Here is a 27,789-nt window from a genome sequence, read left to right as displayed (position 1 = left end):
TAAATGATACAGGCCTTAACTTCATCCTACAGCAATACTGTGTGATTTCAATTTATTGTTGACAAGTAACAATGATGTATTTCTTGAGCTGTGATATCAAGGTCTATGATCAGATACCTGATATGGATCGGTATTGAGATCAAAATACTCCAAAAATCCAGTAGCAAATTCACAGAACAGGAAGTTGTGGGTCTCGTTGATTGTCCTCAAACACCAGTACGTGTTGTTGTTGGCACTGGTACAGGCACAGAAAGGGCCCACTGCAAATTGAAGAGTTATAAAGACATAAGCTACATGCTTCTGTTTTTAGCACTGCTAATTACTTTCTGTTTATAGTATTACTTTAGTCATAGACAGTTACTCTCATTCTCACTCCTGAGCTCTAAAGCAGAGAAAGCCTTCCAGCATCAGCTTCTTGTTCTGTGCATACCCAATCCACGACATGACTAATTACAGTAACATCTTGTCTGGTTCCTTTCTCTGGTTGTGAAACATTCCAGATGGTGAGATACCTTGCAGATCAGTGTACAGGATTCAATATCTGTATCTTATTCGCAGTTGGTTTTACCTCCTTGCCTTTTGTGCAAGAATAATTACAACACTGAAAACAGAGATTATTTACTATAGAGAAGACTGTATGGCTTTGGTTACAGAGCTAATAAAACCAGTAACTACTAGCAACTCAACATCCCAGCCCAGCCTAGCCAAAATTTGCTGACCTATTCCTTAGTTTACAGTACTCTTACATGTCCACAGGGGAGCAGTTTGCCAGTGCTGGTTGTCGTGGGTGAAGCAGGTCAGACCAGGCATGCTGCATGTGTCATTATTTTTAATTCTCTTAAGCAATTTGCGCAGTTTCTTCTTCCGTCTCTGCTCTCGCAGCAGCCACAGCCTGTCTTTCTCCTGCAGGGCTTTCCTGCACACATGAAATGTTAGGGTCATGCAAACTCTGTTAGACTTGAGCATAGCTAAAACACCCGAAAGTAGCTAATAAAATAAGCCACTCAGAGGGAAAGAATCCACATTTCTTTCTTAAATGGTGTTTTATATAAATGGAGATGACTCTGCAATTCAATAGCACTGGGAAAAAAAAAAACAGCCAAAGGGGCTTGTAGGCCTGAGGTTTGCAATGTGCTTTTTTCATAAGCAGAGACCTTATCTTAGAATTTACTAGCATTTTGATATGGGCTTTGTTCCTTGCCCAGGCGTCTCTGTTTATGCTTTTTAATACAGGATAAATTGAATACTACTGCTATTGCCTAGTGTGTAGCTGGTGTGTACAGACCTAATATTAATATTACATTTTGCACATCCTCTCTCAAAGGAACAGGCCTTCACTTACTTGAAAGGATGAAGACTGGATCCTTTGTGTCTCAGTTTGCTCTTGTGTTTTGAATGGTAACTGGAAAATAAAAACAGCATTGCTGGTGAACAACAGCAAGACAACTGCCCCTCTTCTTATAACATTATCATACTGGATTTGAAGCAGATTTAATCCAGTGTCACTTCTCCCTTCAATTTATTAGTGTATTTGATGAATAAAGGCAGCCTCACTCAACTGGATCAGGCACTTCCAAGCCTCACTGTGTCTCTGTTTCCTGAGATCCTTTGTCCACAGTGACACTCGGTGTCCTAACACTGCATTGCAATGTATATCCACGTCCAGGTACAATTTACTATTATTTTAGTTTTAACTGTAGGTTGTTTCCCTACGTGAGGCACATAGAATAAATGGACTTACAATTAAATTACATTTCTGCAAAGGAGGATTCCCTAATTTGTTCTGATAATGACAAGTTTATACTACCCTCCTGTCATTTTCCTTCTGAATGCAAAAATTTCAATACCAGCTGTACTTTGTAGGGTTGGGAGGGAGTGTGGGGGTGTCCTCCATTATTACTAGCCGAAAGTTTCAGGAAAACTTGAACAAGATGGCTTGAACTGTCCCAGCAAGAGCACTCTCTATTATATTCAGAGATATGCAGAGTGTAAGCAGACATACACATTCTTGCTGGGTTACCACTGCTTTGCCTCTCAAGAAACTCTTACAGTATTTTGCAGAAATTTCCTTCCTGTGGAATTACCAAAGTTTAAAAAAAAAGAACAGCCTCAGTCACTGGCAATATTTTCTTATTGATACAGTTACTACATTCACAAATCAGCAAACATAGTTTAATAAATGTTGTTTTCTAAACAGTACATCTGAATTCAATTAGTTGCCAGATTAAAATCTCCTTCAAAACAAATGTTCTAAATTCTTAAGACTTTTGGGAGCTTTCATAAGTTTGATTTGTATAACAAATTAACAAAGTAAGATTATTTAAGAACTATCTTCTTCAGTCAATTTTTTAATCTTGCACAGATGCCAGGCATTTAATCAACTAATTCTAAATGCAAAATCAAAGCAATTGCAATGCAAACACTTAACCATATGTAACATAGATGATTAATTTCTTTGATTTCAGTGGGATTAGTTATCTCAATAAATGCCTATGCACAAATATAAGTGTATTCTATATCAGTCTGAAAATAAATAAACATTTTTTACATTTTCTATCAAACATTCACCAAAAATAACTTCATATTTACAGTACATATTAAGTAAACTCAGTTAATCGGTTTTGAAAGCAGTGGATTATAAACCAATATAAACTTTCTGTTTTCCATCTAGAATAATACATCTTAAGCAATTTTTAACATGGGCTCCCATAACCCAAGAAATTGATGATCTTAATATTTTAGTAGATCTGCTGCTGAAACTATGTTGCAGGATACATGGGCAAGATCCACAGTCTACAACAATTATAAACATCGTATCTGTAGTCTGCATTGCACCTCCGAGGTTTTAAGCATGGTCAGAAAGGCATTCTGTGACACCAGTAAGATAGAGAAGTTTTATCCACACCCTCTGACAGAGTCTACTTGGTAACAGGTGCTTTAGGCGCAGCTAAAGCACAGCTGCCATGCAGTTATGACTCCATTCAGGTACAGCTTTCTCTTTTTGTGGTGATACTCATACCATTCTGCCGCTGTGGCTGCAGTACTCTCAGTGATACCTGGCTCTCAACAGCCTCAGAGCTGGCTCTGTCATCACCATGAGCAGGAGAAGGTGCTCCTGGATCTCATTATGAACAGCTTTTCTCAGGGGCAAATTCTGTTTGGGTTACCTTTTGATTTTGGAAGATTTTTCTGTTGTGCTTATTTGCAGAGCAAGAGCTCGATTGTCCAATTAAATTCCTGCCTGGCAGACAGTGGGCCTTGTACTTGTGCAGCAGCCTAACTTCCCCTGAGTGTGTACACAGGGGAAGTGTCAGCACAACCACTGAACAAACCAGATCCTGATCTCCTGTGAGGACATATATCAGTTACAGTTGCACACTACAAATAATTATTCAGAAGTACACCAGAAAATACCTTAGCTTGTTACAATCACACTCTTCAGGTCGCTTCTTCTTTAGATGACCTCTCACCTCCCTCAGGTTTTTTATTTTATTTTGCAAAGTTTCAATCTAAAGAAAAAAAAAAAAGGCACAAAAACAGAGTTTGAAAAAAGCCAGCATGATTTAGTGCTATTCTAACCTTCTCAAACTCATTCGACTGTCACCAAGAGCTTCCTCTTCAGTACCTTCCGTGGCTCTCATCACTAACAAGCATTTTCAAATTACCTAGCTTTCCTGAAGGAAATTACAGTAGGAGGAAGCTGGCTCAGTTTGCTTGCTCTGATTCTTGACTCTGAAAGCAGAATGCAGTGCTGCGGGAATGGGGGGGACACACAGTTGCAGGCAGACAGACACTCCTGCATCCACTCTGATTTCACCTCTTGTGCTCTACAGCACATTTGCAAGGGGAGAAAGGCTGCTCAAAGGAAAGCGAAGTCATTAAATTTCAGCGTGTTTTGACACTGGGAAGGGGATAGGGCAGGAGTGATCTGAAATCCCCTCCTTCAGAGGTTTTGAAAAAGCAAAGCAGCAAGGTTCCATCACTTTGCATAGCAGGCTTTAGCAGTGTCTGGACATATGGGATAGTAATCAGCAGTTAATTGTGCCACCCTTAAGGCTGATTTTTAACTGCTTTATTTCACTAAATGAAACTCCTGCTTTTGCTCAGGCAACATAGCCCATTTCCACTTGGGTATTGCAGGCCTCTGCACAGAAAAATCAAAGTAATCTAATGCGAACAACAGTCTCTGCAGAACTACCATTGGCCATCAGTGACCATAGGTGTAGTAGAAGCTCATGACTGTTGAAGCAGAGACAGGACAGACTATTCAAGGAAAATGGACAAAGAATTCAGCCCTGTGACCCTAAATCAGGAACACAATTGGACAGAAGTGTGTTCTCATTTCCTTTGACACTCCATATTGGCTACATTTTTCTGAAGAAAAAAATTGCAGGACCGTGGTAATATTAAAATTGTCCTTTTTTAATCTTGGCAGACTAGTAAGTTTTTAAGTATTTGCCTTACGTGTCAATCATTACAATAAAAGGGGACCAAGAAGTTCTTACATAGAACTTTCCTGTGAATTTATATAATTTGGTAAGAGATTAGGGGACGTCTACCCTTTGTGCTTCTCTCTGGCATTTGTTCCATCCTTACCTGATCGTTAGACCCTCTTTCATACACAATACACATGAAGGGGTTTGGGCTAATATTAAGTGGCAAAAATGTCAGATAAAGTCTTATTGGCAAATTTCATACAGCAAATTACCTCCAAGTTCTCCATGTACACAATCCTATGAAAAAATTCAATTCCAAAGTACAAAATTAAGAAAAGCAGTAGCAAGTGAAAGAAATTAATTCTAGAAGCACCAAAACTAATGAAGCTCACTTTTTCTTGGGCCTTTATATCAGATACTGAAGGACTACGTTTTGAGAGGTTCCCCACTGGGGAACAGGACAACTAAAATGTTAAAAAGATCAAGATTTATTTTTTTCCCAGGATGAGGACAGCTTTAAGTCTTACTTGCCTCATAAGGCGTATGACATTTCTCAGCTGTGCTTTCAGTTGCAGTTCTCTCCTCCACTCAGCATCTTGTCTTCACAAACTTGTAATAATTTAATTATTTCTGAAATGTCTATTCTGAAATCAGCCAGCAAATTCAAAAGGTTCCATGGAGGGAAAAAGACACCCAGAGGCAAACACAGATAGTCAGCATGATCCTATCACCCCAGAGAAAACAACGCTAAAAACACACACGGAAAACATCACTGACCTCATGGTCAATATGAAGTTTATGGTCCTTCCAAGCTTGCAGTGACCTGTACAGATCTGTGTCACACTGAACGGTATCATTCTCCAGGATAGAACACCTTGGCATGGAAAAGCAAACAGTGTTTATTACAGTGGATACACAGACACAGAGCAATACAAACAGCTGCTCTTAATAACACAGCTCCAGGACAAATGAGACCATGGATTGGAAATGATATGCAGAATTCAAAAAACAACGTTCACTCAAGAAAATACAAGTGTGCTCTGAACCGGCAAGGAAGTCTGGGTTGGAGTTGCCACGGAAATTTTAAGTAGAAAAATTCATTGAGAATATTTCTATCAAGCAGAACCTGGTGACTATTTCATTTCTCTATGTAAATCGTGCTACACAGAATTCTTGCTTATTCATTAGACTTCCTGCATAAATAATCATTGCTAACTAGCAAACATTGAAAGCATTACTCAGAAGCAATTTCTCAATGCATAACTAAGTGATGCAGGGGTAGGAGCAAGGTAAGATATATTACTACACCATAAAGAAAAGAGAAGAAACTCAAAAAACCAAACCAGAAACAAAGAAGCTTCTCTATTTTCTACAAAAGTGATAAAATCTTTCAAGGGAATCTCCTTCACTTTGAAAGCTAAACACCCTCTGACAATATAAAATCTTTATGTTTCACTAACTTCAAGTGAAATCCAGTTTTAAAAATTATTTAATAAAGAAGAAAGCAAAAAAATCACCACTTGACAGATTTACCTGGAAATTTTATTAGGGATTGAATACCATGCAGCCATTTCTGAATGCTTGTTTAAATTAAAGCTGAATATTTGCACTGTTCCTTTATTTTCTTTAAACCACCTCATGTATGTTGTCCCACAGCCTTCTTTTCTGCTATGGAAGGGTCATGAATAATGTACAACCTTCTTGACAGTTCCTTGTACAAATCTGGGATTCACGCACTAAGGCGGCAAAAGTAAATTCAATTTGTTCCAGAAGAAAAAAAAACAGTGATTTATGAGTCCTTAACATTCATGACAGCTGGGATAAAAGGGCACAATTCTCTGATGCCTACATTTCCTCATATTGGTGAGTTTCTAATTCACTTCTGTGAACAGAAGTCAAATGGAAAACACAGATGTCAAGAGCAGCTACCTGGCTCCTCCATGTACATGAGCTAGTCATTAAACAATATAAAGCATGTAATCAATAATGATTGGTGGATTTTCTGATAGCTCACAAATGGAAATGGTGATAATGAATTAAAGTACAGCTGAAGAGACATTATCAGTCCCTAGATTCACCACCAAGGAAATTATTTTTAGCTGTTAGAGTGGTCAGACAATTGCCTCCCCTCTCTCTCAGTATGTTCCATTTCCCAATGCTTCTGGTCCATCCAACTTCATTCATAATATAGATTTTCCTCTCCTAGCACTGATTACAGAAAATACTTTACAAAGCAACCAGTGACACAAAATCAGTTCGTGCTCCGGTCAGGGCCTTTGTTCTCCAGCCAGGCCAGGTTACCCCACTGCACACTGATTTTCAGGAGTAAGGCCTCTCCTGGTTTCATGCAGGTTTAACATCCCTGTTGCCAACCCAATACAGAAGACAAAAGCACTGCTGCAGCTCTTCAGGAGCTTCATGCCCCTCTGCACTGATAAAACTAAAACAGAACTGAAGACTACTGTACACATGGGAAGAAGAATTTTAGTGAAGCTAGACTGGGTATCCGAAAGGGATGCAACATGCTTAGCACACTTCAACCCACGCATTTGTGAAAAAAGCAATCACTTAAGGAGCAAAAGCTTTTAAAAACCTACCATGTGCACTTACCTGTGGGTCACTTTGATCAGATTAGGGGCTGTGTACTCTGGAATGCTACCAGTGCCACTATATTCCCCCATGTCTCTATCCTCCTCTTCGTGAAAAACAGCCCTCTGCACCTTGTGCCGCTTGGTGATATTCCTTGGTAAGATCGGCTGGTGTCCATCCTCTAAAACCAGGTGATAGGCAGCTCCATCCAGCTCAACAGAAACAGAACGGATAGAGCGATTCCGGACATAGTTTGGTTTGAATTCTGCATGGAAAAAGTGGAAGAGCAGCAGAAACTGCATGTTACAATTTGCTCCTCTTTGTGGCTCTTGGAAGGAAAAACTCCAGCCCATACTGGGCTGTTTGGAATTAACTGGATGACAGTGTTGCAGTTCTCCTGTGAACTGCTGCTTCCTTAACTTTGGCATGGACGGAAGTACCAGTGGGTGGATGGATACCTCAGTGGATGAGAGGGCAGGTACAAGGCAAACATAAAAGGATGGCAAAGGGGAAAAAAAATGCTCTAGTCCAGCACCAGTGAGAACAAATAGATTCTTCAAATGGATGCTTGCTCTTCCCCCACAATCACCAGAGGCAGTCACACCTTAAGCACTAACTGTGACAGTCATGACAGCCAGTCACCCTCAGGGAACAGTTGTCTGTGCTTTTCTGCTGTCTATCATACTGTTCTTCCCTGCTAGGATTCCTGCAACACATTCTTGAAGTTGTCCCAGTATTCCCAGTGCTCAGCCTGAGCCTTTTCCCAGTTCTATTCTTCAAGGCTACAGCTAGATCCTTGATTGTTTTGGAAGGGATTAATATTTGACTCTATTTTTATCCATATGCAATTCTTTTCTTTGCAATTCTTCCCCTGATGTGCAGCCCAGACAGTCTGTTTCTCCGTGAAGCACCACCCTCCAGTGCTATGTACTCCCTCAAACTTTACTTCTGCATTTGCAGCTCAAAAGCAAAATGAAACATTTCCTATGAATTGCCACTGTGCAATATGAGATTCTCATTGATCTATTCCCTATTACTATTTTCCAAAGTTCTCTGTTCCAGCCCAAATCCTCAGAACTCCTCTTCTGTTTGGTCTGGAATGGCAAAAGAGAACGTAATTATGAAATCTAAATCTATATTTAAACCTCCCTGCTGTATGATGGGGTCCATCTCTGACCTTATTTCCTGCTCACCACCAGTGACTGCTGAGAGTCATTCATTAGGCACAATCATCTCATTCCTTGAGAAAAAAGTACAAAAAACCTAGGTATCACCGACTCTCTTGTGGTCCCTGCCTTAGGGGAGCCTGAGGCTTTACTCTGTATATGAGGCTTGGAGTTACCACAGACATTACTAGAAACAACTGAGTCCCTTGGATCCTTTGGTCACTTCTCATTTAAAGAGACAAACACACAGCACACCTCATGAGATGGGACTTCCCTCTGCAATCTGATAAAAGCAAAATTATACCAATGTGCCAAATGAGAAGACCAATCCTTCTTGCAATCCCAAGCTCCACATAAAGGCCAGCTTCTTCAATGGGATAATCTCTCCAGCAAAATAAGCAAGGGGAAAAGAAAATATGGAACCGAAGGTTGAACAACCAAAACTGACAAAAAAGTACCTTAACTGTCATGCTCTGGCATTCATGCAGAATGACTTTTTTCAATAAGCCTTACATTCATTTCAGATAGATTGCACAGTCTCAAAAGTCATTTCGCAGTCTGTGGAAAGCAGAATAAACATCTTCTTCCACCTGAAACTTGGTCAAGCACGATATTTTTGTCAGCACCACACAGAGAAAGCAGAATACCAGCTGAATTGTCTGGTTTTGCACATTTTCCATGTAGTTCAAAGTTTACTGCTGATATTAAGCCAGGTGAGTCACAGCTGAAGGGACAAAAAAAGCCACAAAAGACTAGCCCTATTTCAGGCAACCATTAAGGAAATGTTTGAATAAACAGCACGGAAACTCCCATCTTTTCCAAGGTAGGAAGAAGTTCTAGAAAGCTACACCCTACCAATGAGCTTTAAAGTATAAACTCCCATTTCTTTAATAATATCTTCATTTTATCTTGTTCAGCACAGCCAACTAACAATTAATCCTCCTTCCAAGTCTAATACACCAATCCAGCCTGCTGGACCTCAGTAGATGGCCCCAGGGAACCATCAACTACATGTCCCTGAACAGCTAGGAGCCAGGTTTCTTCCCCCTTTGCAGCCAAACTAACACAGTCTTAGCACTAATTAATTGGTGTGGAGTGAGGCACCTCATAAAGGACTGCTTCTATTGCTTTATCCTAACATGTTACCCACAGTGCTGACTCAGTGCTGTGATTAGTATAAAATTCTGAAGTGGTTAAAATATTTAATAAGATCAATATTCATTTGTACTGTGCACTCCCATCTGCTAAGTGGACTGCAGGCATAAATACTAATGTTTAATTACTTATTAGTCAATCCTCCCCCAGGTTTTACTCCCCAGTCTATTTACCTCTGTACACAGCCTACAAACAGCCAGTCCAGGGCTGTTAAATATTTGGCCAAAAAACATCTATGCTCCTTTCTTCAGGTTACTAAATTCTGGCTTTGGTAAACTCTCTGAATCTGATGCCTCTCTTTCTCAACTACTAGAGAAACCAGCTGTCTTAGAGATGTATTGCTAAGAAGTTGCAACCTCAAAATTGAGTTGCAAAATGGAGTCCAGAGGAATTTAAGCCAATAAAGTCAACTGCTTTTAGAGCCCAAATCATCCAGCTGGTGTTACACCACTTGACCTGCATGTTTGTCTTCACTGGAACCTGAAAGGAACAGTTTTCCACTAATGTCTATGTATTTTGCATTTGGTAGACAAAAGAGCTAGGTTGGTTTTTTTTTTTTTTTTTGAGAACAGAAAGTAAAACTGGGCACAGTGAAGACATTTTTTAAAAAATTATCTCTAGTGTCTAGAAATATGGATTAAGTTCAGAGGTACTTTCTTATATCCCATTCTCACAATTGCCACTTCAAATGCATTATCTGTAAAGTAATAGACGTTTTATTTTTAGTAACAAATAATGTTATTAAAAATGTCATTTTGACCCAGCATTGATACCACCTCAAAAGTAAAATGACTGTCAGGGAAATTTGAATAAAAATGCACTAGCCTCTTTGTACACACTTCTGTTTCTATACTATTCAGTGAGGCCTATGTCATTTTCCTACATGTAGCTTAAGAATTTCTTTAATCACATACACTCACTCATCACAGGAAGAGGAGATCAAATCCACAACGAGAAAATCATAATAGGCCACAACAGAGCCAATGATTTTGAGAGCTCATTATTTAAACTTTCCACCTACTGCAGAGCTCTGTTTGATCTTTCTTTTAAAAACAAGCACATACTAAAGAAATAAAGAAGACAAAAAGGCAAACATTCCAGACACCTAAACCCAGAGATACCAAATATTCATATTTACGGGTTTCTGGTGCTTAAGTGCTTTGCAGTCAAGTTATGTATTTTTACATTGTCCAAATGGCACATATATGACACAGCCCTGTTGTGAAACTGACTTTACTCAATTTAGAAAACACTGTTGGCCTGCTAAATGCACTGGTGCACCTGAAAATGCATTCTAAACCATGCCTACACTAGAAAGTAATTATTTTATTAAAATGTCTGGTGCTCCAGGCTCTGTACCAGCAATTTAGTCTGGTCTTTTAGACCATCTGTTCTCACTATATGCAACTGATTTCAATCTTTCTAAAAGACCAATCCTTATACCCTATTAGGGTTTGCAGCATGCTTGATGCACCCGAGATGCAGGGCATCCATTCGGCTTTTCTGCAAATGACTGTAGATTGGAATCCAATAAAATGACCTTTTGCAAATCTATCTCTGTTATGCACAACAGAAATGAGTGATCAGGGCAAAACTTTGCTACTGCTTGGAACTACTGCATTAATGTGGACCTGACCCTTAGTCCAGTTAGAAACTTGTATTTTGTTTTGGCAGTGGTTCAAACGCATGAATAGCATTTACTGGCATTCAAGCAGGGCTGCAATGTAATCTCATGCACTCATCAAATTCTGAGTAGCAGACCCCAAAGGTGCCCTAACAATTATGCAAACCAGGACAGACCACACTTTATCCCGAGTCTGACAGAACAGGTCATAAAAACGCAAATACACATCATGAGTATCCAGGTCACTCTCTTAACTAACCATAGTCCAGTGAGAGAGCTTTCCACACAAGCTGTTTAGAAAAAACTTGGTATGTCACCTTGACTTGTATAGCTTTGGGCTCACTTGCATTTGGTGTGTGATTTATTAGATAAGTGCATGTAGAAGCATAGCCAACAGCAATGAAAAGGTCTCTGTCAATAGGCCCAAGCTAACCTCTTCCCTGTATAGCACACCCCAGATGTGGGAAGAGGGAAAAACAAAGCATTTGTGGAGGCAAATACTTTACTTTAGACACAAGCAATGGCTATGTGATTGTCAAGATCCTGTTTTGTGTTGCTGAAGTTTATGCCTTAAGGTTCAATGAGGCTAGTGAGCTGAAAGGTGCAGTATAAACTCTGTCTCATCTGAACAAAACACAGGGGAAAAAGCACCATTCTGATCCCTCTGTGAGAGGGAGCAAGTTTCACTTTTTTTTACCTCAACTTCCTACATACATAAACTAAAGATAATTATACACTTAACCACCTCCTTTGGATGTTGTGAAAATTAGTTTATGTTTAGAAAGCAACAATGAGAAGTACTTAAGTAAGTGTTAAGTATTATCAGATAGCATTACATTGCCCTCACTTAAATTGTTTTCCTGTCCTCATTAAGTGCCTTCCATCTACTGCTGTTAACTCCCCATGACTTAATTCCTTCTGCTAAAAAAAATAGTTAATTAAGTACAAATTCTAGTATTCTTTACAGATTGTTGGCTGTAGCACATATTTAAACATCAAGTATAGTTGATGGAATCACTAATTTTTTTTCAACTCAGAATTTGCTTAGTAACTACTAATCAGCTTGCAAGACAAATATAATGGGAGAAAATAAATTTAAACTCTGTGTTTCAAGTTTGTGCCATGATATAAAAAGATTAATCTGCTAAATAATTAAAGCTCTGTATTTGTGAAGTGAGATGAAAGAAACATTACAAGTAACTAATAATTCTGTGTTGCCATTTACCTCTAATCTATAATTAAACTACATACCTCAAATATAGATGTTAGTCTGACTAAGATTTAACAGTCAGTAAAATGGGCTTTCTGAAAAAGCACTAACCTGTGCCAAGGAAACCAGTCATCCCCTTTGGCTGTTATGTCTGATTAAAAGTCAGCCTTGTCTCTGCTGACTGAGCAGAAGAAGAGGATGTTAGAAGCAAGCAGCTTCAATAACAAAGTACACACATCCTTATTGAAAATAAATTACTGAAGTAACAGTTCCAAGCATTGCAGCAGCTACTGAAAATTGAAGTATTTGCTGTATAACACTGTTCATGTTCCACAGCCTATGTCACTGTGTGCAATTTGCCTTTTCAGCATGGGCACTGGATTTCCCAGAACAAAACATTCTTCCTACAGCCAGATATTCTCAACTCTGATTGTCCAATATGAGACATGCTATTTCCTAGTTGAGATACACAGGAAATATGCTAACACAATTCAATGCCAATGATTGTCAAGACAATTATGCGAGTTAGCAAACAACAGCTTTCTAAGGCAGAGAAAGAAGATGCAGTGGGTTTGCTCACTTTTCTTGGAGAAGAGTTTCTTTCTCTGTCTGATGTGGCTCAGCTTGTATTCATTCTCTTCACAATTGCAGTCTTCACTATTCCTGTTGTAATACCTAGGCAAAATATTGGAAGTGCCTTTGCTCGTAGGTGCCAAGTCTGCTATTCCCTTGCACTTGTGCAGCTTGAGTTTTCCACTGGCATCTTCCACACACTGCCATTTCTGGAAGAAAAATTTGGTTATTAAAAATCTGTCCCAGCTGTGGTCTGTCTCATGGTCAGCTCCAGCAATTTATCAGATATTCCTTGTAGTAAAATGGAGCTCATCTATCACCAAACCAGATTGTTGTAATCTTTTATTTTCAGACAAAACAGCAACTCTTCAGAACAACATTGCATTTGATTCTGATTTTGCCTCTAGGAGGCAGAACAATTGAAATTTCTTTTAAAAATCAATACTACAGCTAAAAACACGAAGGTGGCAAGTGACAACTTTCAGAAGCATAACTGCAGCAGAAACCAAGGACATTCATGCCGTATACTAATCCTGAGAGTCTTATTATAACTCTCAGTTCAGTGGGACCAAAACCTTCCAGCTTTATGGAAGTTCTTCAGATAGAATCATATACTGGCTTGGGTTGGAAGAGACCTTAAAGACCATCTTGTTCCACTTCCCTGCCATATGCAGGGGGACACCTTTCACTAGATCAGGTTGTTCAGAGCTCCATCCAACCTGTCCTTGAACTCCTCCAGGGATGAAGTGTTTTCCAGGATTGCTCTACAAAAGTGCCTGTTTCTCTTCAATGACTTTTCAAAAGGCCAGATCAGCTGTGGAAGTCCTCAGCAGCACGAGTTTATCTCCATCTTGAGTGGTTTTCTTAATAGCTTCCCCCCCGCCCCCCCCCCCAGTCAACATATTTGGGCTTGACTTGTAAGGGTGAGGGTGAGCTGCACTGGGTGTCTAAAGTGAGAAACCCCTCCCTCTCGCACTCAAACTAGAGAAAATACAAGATGTCCCCGATCTCCAATTCATTCTGATACTCAAAACCTTGAAGTAACTTGCTCACAGTTCCTTCAGAACTGCTCCTTCTGAGCTGTCAGAGCTGTACCAAGGGCAAGTGAGTTTAGCTGCCTTCAACCTGGCACAGAAGTTCTACTCACTACCCAGGTACATCACAAAATTATTTTACCTACTCCTTAATTTATCAACACTTTGCTAGCTACAGAGGCTTAGAGACACATAAAAAAACCCTTACAGAAGCAGTTGCTCTTGTTTTAAAAAAAGTTTCTCAGAAACACTCAGCTTCTTGTTGAGTCTTGAGAAGCATTCCTCTTCTTCCCTATAACAAAATCCTGTAAGCCAGTTCCTCCAGGACTCAATGGAATATTGAGAATTTTCCAAATAAAAGAAAAGAAGTAAAAACAGCAGCATCTTCCAGGGAAGATGATATTTTACAGTTGCCTGCAGCTCTGTGAGGGAGACTCAGCCACTTCAGTTTGCACAGCAAGGTGTGCAGAGGCTGGGACAACAAAGCGTATATTTTCTATTAACATTCACTCCATTGTTTGCAAGTATGCATGTATTAGCATGTATTACGCATGTAAGAAAACAAAATCACTGTGCTTTTATTATCAGACTTTAATAGGAGTCAAAAGTGAAGTGGCCAATTACAGCACATTTACCTATCACTGTGGCAGAACCTCTCATTTAAAATGATCCATTTTATGGTGTGCCTACTGATTTCCTCAGATACCTGGATGCCAAGTCTCCTGAGCTGTGTCTGTGTTCAGCCTCCTGTACAGCCCAAGCCTTGCTCTGATGCAGATAAATCCAGCTTAACTTACAGCACAATGAACTGGGAAATCAAGGAGAGATTCTGAAATAAGATTTTTGCATGACTATCCTCATCTGTAGAACAGTACATATTTACCCAGATTCAGTAACAAATTAATATCTGAATAATAAATTCCTCTCTTACTTTTATAAATGCCTAACATTGATTGATGTGTGTACAGACTGAGGCTTGAACTAAAAGTTATTTTACTAGAATAAGCAATGCTTTTTTTCACAATAAAAGAGATGTAAAAATGTTTGTTGCTGTTTCCCATTTCATCTGAACATTATTTTTCAAAATATATAAATAAACTGCATGTTCTGCTCAGTAGAGCTCTATGCTCGAGGTACATTTCAATACATGAAAAATGAAGTTTCAACAGAGGGCAAGTTCAATGCCATGATGAGAGTTACTGCAAGTACTCTGATGTGTGGCCAAAAAATATTTTTTCTCTTTCTTTCATCTCTTGTCAAGAGATTGATGCTCATTTTTCCCCTCCAGGTGAACTGGAAAAAATCCTTTAGTTTTTGGTGCAGCTGTATGCTACAGTGAAAACATCTCAAAGACTTCGCTGAAGGGCACACTGTATGCATTAACAGGCCCCACTGCTGAATGACTGCAGTGCAGATCTACCTAAATTACATTAGAAACAAACATTGAGTACATGGAGGGGACAGTGGGTGGGTGGGAGAGCAGGGGAAGGAAAGTCTCAAGCCTTTACTTTTTTCCCCAAAACAGACAAGGGCATCTGTGTCAATATGTCTGGGATTCAACAGCTTATCCTTGGTCTGCTTGTAGGTCCAAAAGCAAATTTTTTAGGTTGATATCATGGCTCTATCAGCTGCAGTCATTTCCACAAGATGCTTTCAAACTTAGGGGAAAAGGGCAGGAATTGCAAGAAAAATGTGAAAACTTCTCTTAACCGTTAGGAAGCATTAAACACTGTTAATTCTGGCATTTGAAATTGCTTTCTAGTGCACAGCAGACCATCTGTTCTGTGGAGAAGGACCTGGAGAGTCGTGGTGGACAATAAGTTGTCCATGAGTCAGCAGTGGGTCCTGGGGGCCAAGAGTGTCAACAGCATCCTGGAGTGCGTTGTCAGTTTCCTGAGCTGATCCTGCCCCTCTACTCAGCCCTAGTGAGGCACATCTGGAGTGCTGAGTCCAGTTCTGGGCTCCTCAGAGCAAGAGAAACATGTAGCTCCGGAGTAGGTCCAGCAGAGGCTGAGGAGATGAAGGGACTGGAGCACCTCCCTGCCAAGGAAAGGCTGAGGGCACTGGGGCTGTTCAGCTGAGAGGAGACCTCCCCCACATCTGTCGGTGTAGGCAGGGGTGGGTCAGAGGATGGAGCAGGCTCTGTGCCGTGCTGCCAGCAGGACAAGGGGCAATGGGCAGGAACCGATGTACAGGAAGTTCCACTTGAATATGAGGAAGAACTTCCTTACTGTGCAGATGACTGAACACTGGAACATACTGGCCAGAGAGGGTGTAGACAATACCCCTGGAGAGATTCCAGAAATATCTGGACACAGTTCTGTGCCATGTGCTCTAGAATGATCCTGCCTGAGCGGGGAGGTTGGAAGAGATGACCCATGTGGTCCTTTCCAACCATTATGCAATTCTGTGATCATGTATATACCTGTGGAAAACCCTGGAAGTAACTGAAATATTTTTTAAGAGATAATAACTTAATTAATTAAATCTCTATATGAATCACTTCAGAGTGCCCCAGAGATACTTTGGCTCACAGGTAGACATGATAACCATCAAGCAGCAAAACATAATTATTTATAAATAATGCATGAGTAGATTAACTCAACTGTCAAGAAAACTAAAAGCCCTTAGTTCACCAACTGCCCCAAACTTTTCAGATATTTTCTTCATTAGGGCAAATGATCTTATGGAGTCTGGCCTTTGACAGTAAAAAAATTAACTACTGCAGCCTAAGTAGCCCATTACTGACTATAGCTTGGTAAGTCATTCATATGTCTGCAAGAACAGTTATATTCCACACACTAACTCATCCTGACAGCCCTCTAGGCTGCCAGAATATGAGTTAATGCCAGTAAACAGACACATTAGCATGTGGACCCATTTACCTTCACCCCTTTGTCCACAGAATGTATTACAGTCCTTGGAAAGGGGTTCTCTGGCCCACACCTGCATGAGAGAGCAATGACACAGAGTCAATTTTGCCAAGAGTGGTGAATTCTCTGGAGATATCCATGCTTTGCTTTTGCACTGCCCTGAAAAATTCACAAAACCCTCTCCTTTATATGTAGAGACCATGTATTGATACTACCCTGATTTTTTCCCATTAATTTCTTCTATGTACTTCTTCTGCTTGTATCTAAAGTGAACATATTGTCATATCTGCCCAAAACAGTTATGCAACAAGGGAAATGATGCACAGTCAATGAGCTATATGCCCATATACACACATAACTGCATGTCTGTTTTCCCAGTGTGTTTTGTTAAGAGGAGGGATATACTGAGTTAACAGAATTTAAGCTTCCCATTACTATATGTTATTCCAAGTAACAACAACAAAATTAATTAAAGAGAGAATTCAAAACAAAGCAAGCTGTATGTATTTAAAAAGGCCAATCTGTTATGTACCTTGTAGCTTCTCATCACTAATGAATCCCAAACCACATTCTCTTTGGGAAATAAAACATTAAAACAGTGTAGGTGGTTTTCTTAGTGGTACTCAGGAATCAATACAGAACACTTGAATCAGCAATTTTCTCGATGACAGCCAATCTCATAAATGTTGTAATAAAGATTTGAACAAAGGTCACAGAACGAGCCATTTGATCGATACACTGGCATTGATGATGAGGTGGAGGACATTGACACAGTGAAGGTGTTGAGCCTAGCCCAATTACAACTGCTTAATTACAGTCAGGGGTAACAATGCCCTACCTGGCCAAGTTGCTCACAAGCTGTTTGATACTCAGCTCGCTGACAGAGGTCCTTCACACGCTGGTATTTGGGTAGAAAGTTTTCTTCTTGGGCATCTACCTTCTCGTTCTCCCTCTTATGCAGCAGTTTACTGGAAAAGAAAATAAAATTATTCTTACATTAATATTAACTCCAACACACAAATACAGTTAGCTGAAAAGACTCAGAGGAGTAGTTATTTTCCAAGTCCATAGCATCTATGGTAGCCAAAACTTAACAGTCCAGTAGAAACTCGCATTTAGCCTGTCCAATAACACACAAGTTATGCTCTCAGGGAGCATACAAAAACATATAAAATCAAGACTCTGTGTTACATGCCTGAGTGATAGGCAGTGACAACTGTCAATATAGAGAGACCACATCACATTCTACAGGGCTGCACTTTGGAAACCCCTCTTGCCCCCATTTATGTACTAAGGCAGAGGTGCAGAGGGAATGGCCAGCAGATGAAGACGCAGAGAGGAAGGGTTGTTCATAATCCCGTGATACAAGCAGGAGGATTGGAGGACAGCAGCTGAGAGCAAACTGGGATGCCTTCCCATCTCTCAGTCCAAGCAAACTCCCCTTCCCCCACCACAAGAGCACATTTATGCAGGCTGTACGCAGAGGCAAACCATTCCCTACAATCACACAATCACTGCCATTAGGCATACTGCAGCCCTGCTGGCACGGCTAAATGGCTTTAGACTGCAGCAGAGTGCTGCTTTGGATTTAGCTATTCAATATCCTTCTATTTAAAAAGGCTGGGCTTTGTGATTAACACTTTCCTTACCCTCTTTCCACAAGGAATGAGTCTCTCCATACCTTCATCTTTTTCTTTAAATGAAACCTAGGAGGAAATGAGGAGAGGAAGATGCAAGTCCCACAAAACCAGTAACCAAGTTATGCCCCAGTTTTCTGTCCCACCCCTAATTCCAACAAGAAGCATGCCACATTACTGCACAAGAGGACATCCAGCTCTATGAAGAAGGAACATACGCATTTCCACTGAAAACCACAGGGCATATTTCTCTCACAGGAACTAAATTCACAAGACAATTTCTTCAACATAAACGTGTTGAAGACACAATAGATTAACTGAATTTTCCTTGTTCACAAATGATCAGAAATTAAATCAGGATTTCCTGACTCATATTTGGGCTCTTACCCTGCATCTACCCAAAAAGTATCCTATTCTAAAGCATCTGCTCCATTCCCCCTTTCCCCCCACCCAGCTACTTGTAAAGCAATTAGTTCTCCTTCCCTTTTTCTGCTGATTTTCTCTTCCAAGCATTCCTCATCAAGTCTAATTCTCTTCCTCAGTCTTTTTCCAATGAAAGTACTGATGGAAAGTCTTAAATAAAAACTGCAGGTTTTAGTGCTAGCCTGTCTTTATACTATAGTCTGATACACAACCATTGCCATCAATTATTTTACTATTTATTCAATATGAAATGCTTTGCTACAAATGATGCCATGAAGACATTTAAATATATAACTTACACAGCCAAACACCTTCATGTGTAGCCTTCTCACTTCTACATAGACTACATTTAGTACGCACAGATGCCATGCATGCCATACATCTAGAATATGAACATGCCAAAATGGAAATAAATAACTGAAGTGAGTTGTGTATGTCAAATAGTCTTCAGACTTTCCAGTGAATGATGTACTCAGATATATGGTGATTTTATTACATTTTCCTTTAACTTTTCTGCATGCTGCTGAAGACTTGTTCAGTCTCTGGTACAAACACATGCATGTTTTCATGCACTGTTTTCATTTCTTACCTATTTACCGGTCTCTCAGAATCCAGCAGCTTTAGAATCGATTTACCATCCATGTCAGATGGAATATCCAATCCAGCAATATCTAGAATTGTGGGTGCAAGATCAATATTCAACACAATGTGAGGATTCCTGAAAAAAACATAAAGACAAAACAGTTTAAAGTCTACACAACAATACCAAGCAACTCCAGCTTCCACAGAGTCCAAAGACCAAAAAGGCTTATTTTGTGACACCTGGAAATAAAAGAGGACACATTCTAATTCTTTTCCATGAAGAGAATTAACATATAATATATAGATAAGTTGCATAACCTCCAGGGGACTAATACAAATATTTAAAATTTTAGTACAGAGCATTTTTGAGAAAGCAAAGTAGTTCATAAGGTAAAGTTAGTTAATTTTTGCACAAGACAGTTTAAAAACCGTTGGAAAAACTTTTTGGGTATCTTGCCAAATATGCTGATGATTTTCTTAAAAAGTAGATTTGGCAGGTACCACCTGCCTTACCTGTTTCAAATTCTGGTATAGAAATAAGTACTTCAGTTCCTATCACAGTAGGCACGTTCTGAGGAGAGCATGAGAAATATATTGCTAGGCAATAGTAGCAACTAAAAGTGACTGTTAATTTACAGTGTGAGACAGAAAAAGGAAAGGGATGAAGAAAAAAGCAGCACGGGGGAACAGTTATGAAAAAAAAAAGGGATAAAATAACAGCTTGAACTACATGCTAACACTACATGCTACAGCACTAAGCATGTAGAATTACTTTGTTATGATGTGCAGGCACAAAGAAAGGATGAAGCCAGATGGGCTACAATAAATATTAGTGCAGAATTCCAGCTCAAAATATAGGACAGAAGAAAGCTGTTAAAGTCACACTATTTAATGAGATACTGTTTTCAATTACTACATCTTTGAGAGAGTAAGCAAACCGGGACTGACAAGAACATAGGTGATGAATTAAATTGATGTACCTGATTTTAATTACTAATAATTATGATGTAGCATATTTGGTAACTGAAATGAGAGAGAGGTTGGTAATGACTTGCTATGGTGACTGCTATTAAAATTTCCCTGGTACCAAAAGGGAGTCATAACAATTATTCTGCAGGAAAAACATAAGGTTCACCCAGAACATGGATGACTGAAGTTCTACCATTTAAAGAAAATCAGGCTGAAAGGGAAGATCAATTTATTATCTGATGTATTCCCTCTCCAAGGTGTTTTATCCTGTTTTTCCTATTTGCTCTACTGGGACAGGCTCTGTTCTGTTAAGATCTTGTCAGGCTGATTCTTTCAATTCTAACAGAAACATGTTTTCATCTTCAGAAGTCTTTGAAAAATAAAATTCAGTGGGAAGGTTTTATGGATATCTGGGTGTAAAGATCCTAGAACTACAGTAGACACAGTGTGGCTGGTCTCTAGCCTTATACGTTGCAGAAGCACTAGCCCAGTCACTTGGGCCATGTTAGCATTGACTCTCCAGGAAGGCCAAAATCTGCAGTCAAAGTGAAAGAGAGCAGTTTTTCAGAAGGCTATTCCAGTTCATTTGAAATTCTGGGCTGCTACAGACAAAACTCTTTCAGTGCTGAGTTAATATGTTTAGTCCCAAGTGAGGAATCCATCCCTGCTCTTTAGAGAATATTGTTCTTTTCACATGCAAAACTGATGAAAATAAATCAGAAACACAGTGCAAAATCTACAGAATTTAACATTTTTCTGCCTTCAGATAATGTGAATCAATTTAACCAGCATATGGAATGAGAAGTTTTTAATAACTATTTGCTATCATATTATATACTAGATGCATTCCTCTGCGGTGAAGAAAAAATTGTGTGTGGAAGATTGCACATGTTAATTATGCTAAGTCACGAACACTGATATAAATATTAGGCAGCAATTTATGGCACCCTGTCCAAAATCATTATCTAAGTGCAAATATTTGCTATCTGAAATAATTGCTTAGAAAGTGTATTTACTTAATTTTTTTAGCTGATCAAAGCTACCATTTTAATTAACGGTTATACTCTGCATGCTTGCGTGCATCCAAATAACAGCCCAAACCATGTAGTCTCAGAGAATGAGCCAAACAGAATATTTTATGGATGCTAATATATGAACTAGTCTTTATAAACTGAAACAAGTGACTTCAATGTTCAGCAATAATTATCTACATTATACAGTATTATTTTTTAACTTTAAAATGACAGTTATATGTATAATTTGCACTCCTCAAAAGAATGCATTTCCTAGATTGGACAAAAATTCAAAGTGATTTTTTAACTATATCCACAAAAGTGCAATGGCTTGTGCTGCACACCCATGCAAGCAAAAAGGCAATGGCCTTGAGTTTGTTATACCATCCTGTGCTATCAGTTCTGCCTTCTGAGGAGACATAATTTTCTGCCAAAAATAAGCAGGATTGGGCAGAACTCTGTGCCTCCATTTGGCTGCCAGGTCAATACAACTAGAGATGTGAACATGAAGCTTTCCCGTCATAACACACACAAAAGCAAAGAACTTACAAGGACCCAGCCTCCACATTTGGTCCTCGGACATAGAAAGGAACTCTGATATCAAACTCATATGGCATGGACTTCCCCTTCACAAGCCCAAACTGTCCAATATGATAACCATGGTCTGCTGTGTATATTAGATATGTATTTTCCAGTTCTCCTGTTTCAGCCAACATATTGTAAATCTGAAAAAAAGCGAAACAAAATATGAAATTTATTCCACTGAGTAGCTCAACATGTGGAACGCTGCATATCACTTTCTGCCTATGTGTAACATACAAATAACAACAGCTAAGGATGGCACTGAGTTATCATAATGAGCCACTCCGAATAATACATAATCACATCTTAATTTTACTAACTGAATATCGTGGCTATTACAAGACAAAATTCTATTTTAAGGTAAAACACATTAGCATGCCCTTTCAAAAATGTTTGGGTTCAGCATTTTGCATGAGAGCTGTCAAGATAGTACTATATACATACAGTAACAGAGATAAAAGTTTCAAGGTGTCATTTCAAAATTTTCTCTTTTTTCTTCTTGCAGCAAGCAGTTTTAATAAAATGTCAGCCCATTGAATCTGGAATTTATTCAGGCAGCACTCAACAACCTTGCCTTCAGACAAGACTCCCCATTATGCAGAATATTTGCAAAATATCTTCCAGATATAAATCAGTCATACTCTCTCACTATGGAGAATTAGGAGGAGATTTAAATGTGAATACTTCTCCAGATTTACATAAGATACTATGTGAAATGTACCAACCTGAGCATCAAAGATCAATTTTTATGTGACATTTTCACTTAAGAAAGGTGAGAAGGTGGTGGGAATACCACCAAAGTAGAGCTTACAGAGGTGCAAAACATTAGCACAGGAGAAAAAGTGTTGTGTTGGTTTGGGAGTTCATTTTTGGTCCTTTTTCAGGTTGTTTTGTTTGCCAGTTAGGCTTTTTTGGGTTTTTGTTTTGGGGGCTTTTTGTTTGTTTTTTGGGGGGTTGTTCTTTTTGCTTTTTTTGAGTGTGAGACTGTTTTGCTTTTTCTTTTTAATTTTGAAAAACTAGTAACACACATAATTCAGTAGAAAAAAAATCGGGCTAACTTGGTAATTAGAATGAAAAACCAACCTAACTGATTTTGCCTGCCATGAATCACCCAAAGTGAAACCCTTTTACTAAACAGAAAATTCAAATTGCTTCGTAAAATCACCAATTTCCCCCTAATGCTCGTGTCTGATCCATCTAAACAGCTTCATTAACATGAAGCAGAGATCATACTTGCCTGAATCAGTAATTATAAGACATTAGTAACAAGCTTATGCAATGCCATCTACATAATCTCATTTTTGCCTTAGAGGACTCCTCTAATTTTATGTTCTACCTTTTTTGAATAAGAATGCCAAGAGATAAGCAGAAAAATTGCAACACCTTTAAATCTGCAAAACCACTCTTCTTCAGCATAGCTGTCGGTGAATCCAGACATTTTGCTGAAGACACATAATTTGCATTAAGAAATCTCATTGTTACATGATGCAGACAATTTAAAAAGTGCTAATCTACGTATTTATGTACTTCCAGTATTTAACCTCCTCCAGGGTCATTCCAGTTAGGACTCCTGTATCATCACTTTTTGCTGCTGCTGTTTTCTTCTCTCTGAAGCTCAGTGTTACAAGCTCAAAATAGACACATATTTAGGTAGTTATTTCCAACAGGTTGTAGGACCACTTTATCAGAGGGTACATTTTTCGGATTTCTGATGTGTAGTTTCTCAGTCAATCCCCTTCTCTTCCCCTTTATCAGTAGCGGTTCTGTGGCAAAAAAAATCTGCTTGTTCACACCACCCAACTCTGGGTACCTGTCTTTAGGAGATAAGGACCCTTACACATTGAATAAAGAGACAAAATGATCAGAGGTGAGAGGATTACACATTATTTAAAAACTGATAGTTTTTTAATAAAAAAACCTTTAATAACAAAACCTCCTTCTCCTTCTTTCTCCTTTATCTTCATATGAAGGAAAATGTGGAGCTTAACTTAAGAAATAAAAACTTTGTTATTTAGCCAAACAACAAAACAAAAGTGACTAATAATCTTACCATCTCCATAGAGTCATCCACAGACATGAGTGTTTGAAGGCGCTTTCTCTGTAGCATGTTAGTGAACTCCATGTGTATAGGTTTCATGGGTCCGGTGTACCTCATTATCCAGTGCTTGTCTGGGTTTGGAGCATAATTATAACTGGGAGTACTAAGGAACAGAGAGAAAACCACAATGTTTTAGGCAAGTAGAAAAAAGTCATGGTAATGAATATTAATTTCCATTTGATCAACACTATAGAAGTACTATCTGAGGTGCATGACAAAATATTACTTTTGAAATGTCTTCTACTTTCATGTTATCAAGCATGGGAAAATGAAAACCACTGTGGGGGGGGGAATAAAATCTATGAAAACATTAAACACACCTTATCTTTCCAGTGATTTCGAGCTAACAAGTACACATTTCAAGGCCAAGAGACAGCCTCAGAAGACTTAACTCCACAAGTATGATCAGGATGAAGCATGTATTAGAGAGCTCCTATTCATGCAATTGCTTTGTTTTCACTCTGTCCACATTAGCACCAAATACTACGTATTGTGCAAGCTGTTTAAAAATAACTATGGAACTTGCTGTAAAGGTTCTACAAGGTTCTTTAACAGCTTTTTAGAGTTCAGCACGACTGGTTAGTTGAATATTGTCACACATGCACCAGAGGAGCACAGGCTCTCCGCCTATGGTATCCAATTGCATGTGAGCAGCAGAAGTGGACAAATAGCCAGACTTTAAAGACCTGTGAAAAAAAGTGGGATGAGGAAATATGGCTGTATTTTAAGGACTCATTCCAGCCACCAACTCCTTTGCTTGAAGTCCTGGCAAAATCCCAAGAACCTGGTTCAATGTTCCCCTGGGAACTCACTGTCCCTCCAAGTTCTCATGGTTCTGGGACATCATTAAAGTGATGAGGAAAAATATTGTCCATAGTTTCACGTGGCTGGAAGTCCCAACAATGACTTCTCTATGCATAATTATATAACTTTAGTTTAGCTGAACCTAAATAAAAGATTTATTTTACCACCACAATGTCAACTCTCTGCATAACCAACTCATTAAAAGCTATCATTATAGCTTATATTTGCAAGAAATACTATTCTTATGTACTATATTTATTCTTATTACTTCAGGTTGAAGACCACGTTTTACAATTTCTTCACATCATGGCTCAAACACATCATGCACAGAGCCTAAAACATTCAAAATTACTTTTCCTACGTAATTTGGTTAGGCTTCCTTTTTTCATTCAAAGCAATAAACTCGGTCTATGCAAATGTAAATACTCATTTACTTTCCTCTTAGCAGCACAGAATTTCCTAATAAATTCCTATTTGAGAAATTTCTACTTTTGGTTTTGTATAGGCAACAGAGGAGCACAGTTATTAAGAGTTATTAAGCTAAAAAATAATGTAAATTGAAACTTCTCATCAAAATACTGCATATCTAATGTATCTTTGAATGTGACAGTCTTATGGGATTCAACATAAATATTAAACTAATAATCTCACACTGACATTTTTTATGCTGAGAGCCTCTGTTAGATGCTATCTGGAAAATGTGCATATTTGGCAAGAGGAGGCTTCTTCATACAGGGAGGAAAGGGCTGGTGCCTATTCTCTCTGTATTGTTAATATTCTCTTGAATTTCAGAATGTTAGTGTGGTTGAAATAATGACACTGCCTCTTTGAAAATGATGACAGTTATGGAAACTGTTGCTCTGTGAGGCCCAGAATGAATCAAAAATGCTTCGCAAACTCCCTTTTCCGATTATTTCATGACTTCCTGGCTGATTTGAAACCTCCCACTATTTAATCCAACCAAAGCCCACAATTTTCTTTGATTACTACAAATGTAACCCTTTAATCCTTAACAGATTTGTCTGTCTTATGGGAAAAATACAAAAATTAACATTCCTAGAAGCTAGCTGAGACAGCTTCTTCTGAAGTATCTAGAAGGGAAGCCCCAGGCAGATTGCATTTGACCTTCCAGAAGATGGGTGGTAACATGTACCCTCTATTGAAGTAACATTTTTGATCACTGTTAAATTGCCCAGCTGCCACATTCTCTACGGCTCACAATATAGGCAGCAATAAAGGAAAAACCATGTAGCTGAGGGATTTGCGCTGTGAATAATTTTCCAACAAGACAAAACTGTGGATGCACACAGAGAGGAGCTCTACAGAATGAGATGGAGAGAGTCTGCAGTATAGGACAGAATGGTCATAACAGCCAGAACATGGTAGAGAATCAAGAGAACAACAGCATAAATTAGCCACAGAAGTACGTATCAGAGCTCAGAAGCAAAGCAGCACGCTGACTAAAATCCATACCACTGGCTTTTAGTTATTACTAGCAACGCCACATTATGCAGTATGTACATCAGTCAATACCAAGCACCACCCTCCCACTTTCCCTTGGCTTTTCTTTTCCACAAAATCCACTTACAGACTTCACCAGCACTGCCACAGGGAAAGGTGGAGGATCATACCGCCTGGTGTACTGCCTTCTGCTTCAGGGACTAGGCAAAGACTTTGTCCAGGATATTGCTTATTGGCAATTGCTTAGGGCGATTTGTAACTGTTCCACTGCATTCTGATCCTTCCTTACAATATCCACGTGACAATGAAACAGTAAGAACTGCCAGCAACCCTTTATCATTGACAGATTTATCTGTCACTGAGATTCCCTGGAATTTGGGAACAAGGGAAAAATTGGAAGCTAGAGGACTAATCTGCATCATTCCCTCACTGTGTGTACCTCTTCTGCATTTTTACATTTTCTCTTAAACCCAGGTCAATGAAAACTCTGACAGGTTACTATTATTATTATTGTCATTATGCAGTGCTGGAAAATTTGTTTAGAAGACAACTGTCAATTTCTTTGTGTGAGATGTACAAAAAATCCTATTTTATATTCATATCCTAAAGAAAAACACAGTTCCTTAATCTACCAGGATAATTTCTTTTTTTACAAACAAAATTTCTTTTCAAAAAAGTGATACTTCCTGTGTAATTGTTATCACCGTAAGAAAAGTGACCTAAAATTAAAAAAAAAAACAAAAAAAAACCAAAAGTGTAATTACTTTATAATTAGGAAGATAAACCTAATTTGTGTGAACAATTAAATTTAAAGTACTAGCAAAAGAAAAATAGATATATATAGTCTGTATTTTTCATTGCTTCCATCCTTGTACTCTTTTTCATTCAGCTAGGAAGTAAATTGCTACAGAGTGTTGCCTGATAATCATCTCTAAGATCCAAATGCCTTCCAAAGGAACCTCATAAAAACTAAGCTCGATACTGGATATAAGCCATGAGAAGTTGCTCATTGGGCATTTCTGCAATTTTCATTTCAAAGAACACGAAAGCATAAGGTGGCAAACAAACAAGAAACACTTAATTGCTCATGATGTGTGCCACAGACTCTCTTGGACACAGCAGCAAATAACAAAATATGTAATTCCAAGTTATGCAGTGACCAGACAATAAAACAAAAGAAACTTCTGTCAGCTTCTATTTCAAATAAAACAAAAAAGTTCAAATGGCTTTCACTGGACTTTGGGCTAGCCTGAGGAGCTTTGGCCATCAATTGAAAATTGTTTCCACCTGCTCCCAGCTCCTCCACAAACCCAAAGTAAAACAGAATTCCCCTTAAAAAGGGAGGGGGAGAGGGCAACACATAGGAAGAAAGTTACAGATGTTGAACATCAAGGAAGGCATGAAGCCAGTAATTAGGAAACTGTGGGAATACTTTCAGTTGCATCAAGAAGTTATTTGGGAGAAGCATTCGTTTTACCTCCTTGTGAGGAGATACCTGTACTGCAGCATTAAGAGCTGTACATGCAAAATGTCCCTATGCTATAAGCAAGAAACATCTCA

The 27,789-nt window shown here is 38.9% G+C and overlaps 1 protein-coding gene across 5 annotated transcripts in view; it reads right to left on the bottom strand.

Moving 5' to 3' along the window:
* The window catches only part of SULF2 (sulfatase 2), an 84,455-nt gene that overhangs the window by 4,860 nt on the left and 51,806 nt on the right, over nucleotides 1-27,789 (bottom strand). For 4 of the 5 annotated variants that reach the window (XM_059862728.1, XM_059862727.1, XM_059862730.1 and 1 more), the window contains 12 exons: nucleotides 23,917-24,067; nucleotides 21,834-22,009; nucleotides 19,310-19,438; nucleotides 18,310-18,366; nucleotides 17,499-17,628; nucleotides 12,761-12,962; nucleotides 7,047-7,290; nucleotides 5,214-5,310; nucleotides 3,415-3,509; nucleotides 1,343-1,402; nucleotides 747-916; nucleotides 118-260 (listed from right to left, as the gene is read on the bottom strand). In XM_059862728.1, the coding sequence (XP_059718711.1) occupies nucleotides 118-260; nucleotides 747-916; nucleotides 1,343-1,402; nucleotides 3,415-3,509; nucleotides 5,214-5,310; nucleotides 7,047-7,290; nucleotides 12,761-12,962; nucleotides 17,499-17,628; nucleotides 18,310-18,366; nucleotides 19,310-19,438; nucleotides 21,834-22,009; nucleotides 23,917-24,067 (1,654 nt within the window). Of the gene's footprint in view, nucleotides 1-117; nucleotides 261-746; nucleotides 917-1,342; nucleotides 1,403-3,414; nucleotides 3,510-5,213; nucleotides 5,311-7,046; nucleotides 7,291-12,760; nucleotides 12,963-17,498; nucleotides 17,629-18,305; nucleotides 18,367-19,309; nucleotides 19,439-21,833; nucleotides 22,010-23,916; nucleotides 24,068-27,789 lie in introns of those variants that run through there. The other variant, XM_059862731.1, reaches the window with a different exon arrangement.

Source organism: Haemorhous mexicanus, chromosome 18 (assembly GCF_027477595.1).
Source record: "Haemorhous mexicanus isolate bHaeMex1 chromosome 18, bHaeMex1.pri, whole genome shotgun sequence".
In the NCBI taxonomy this organism is placed as follows: Eukaryota; Metazoa; Chordata; class Aves; order Passeriformes; family Fringillidae; genus Haemorhous; species Haemorhous mexicanus.
This window is presented reverse-complemented; position numbering and strand designations above follow the sequence as displayed.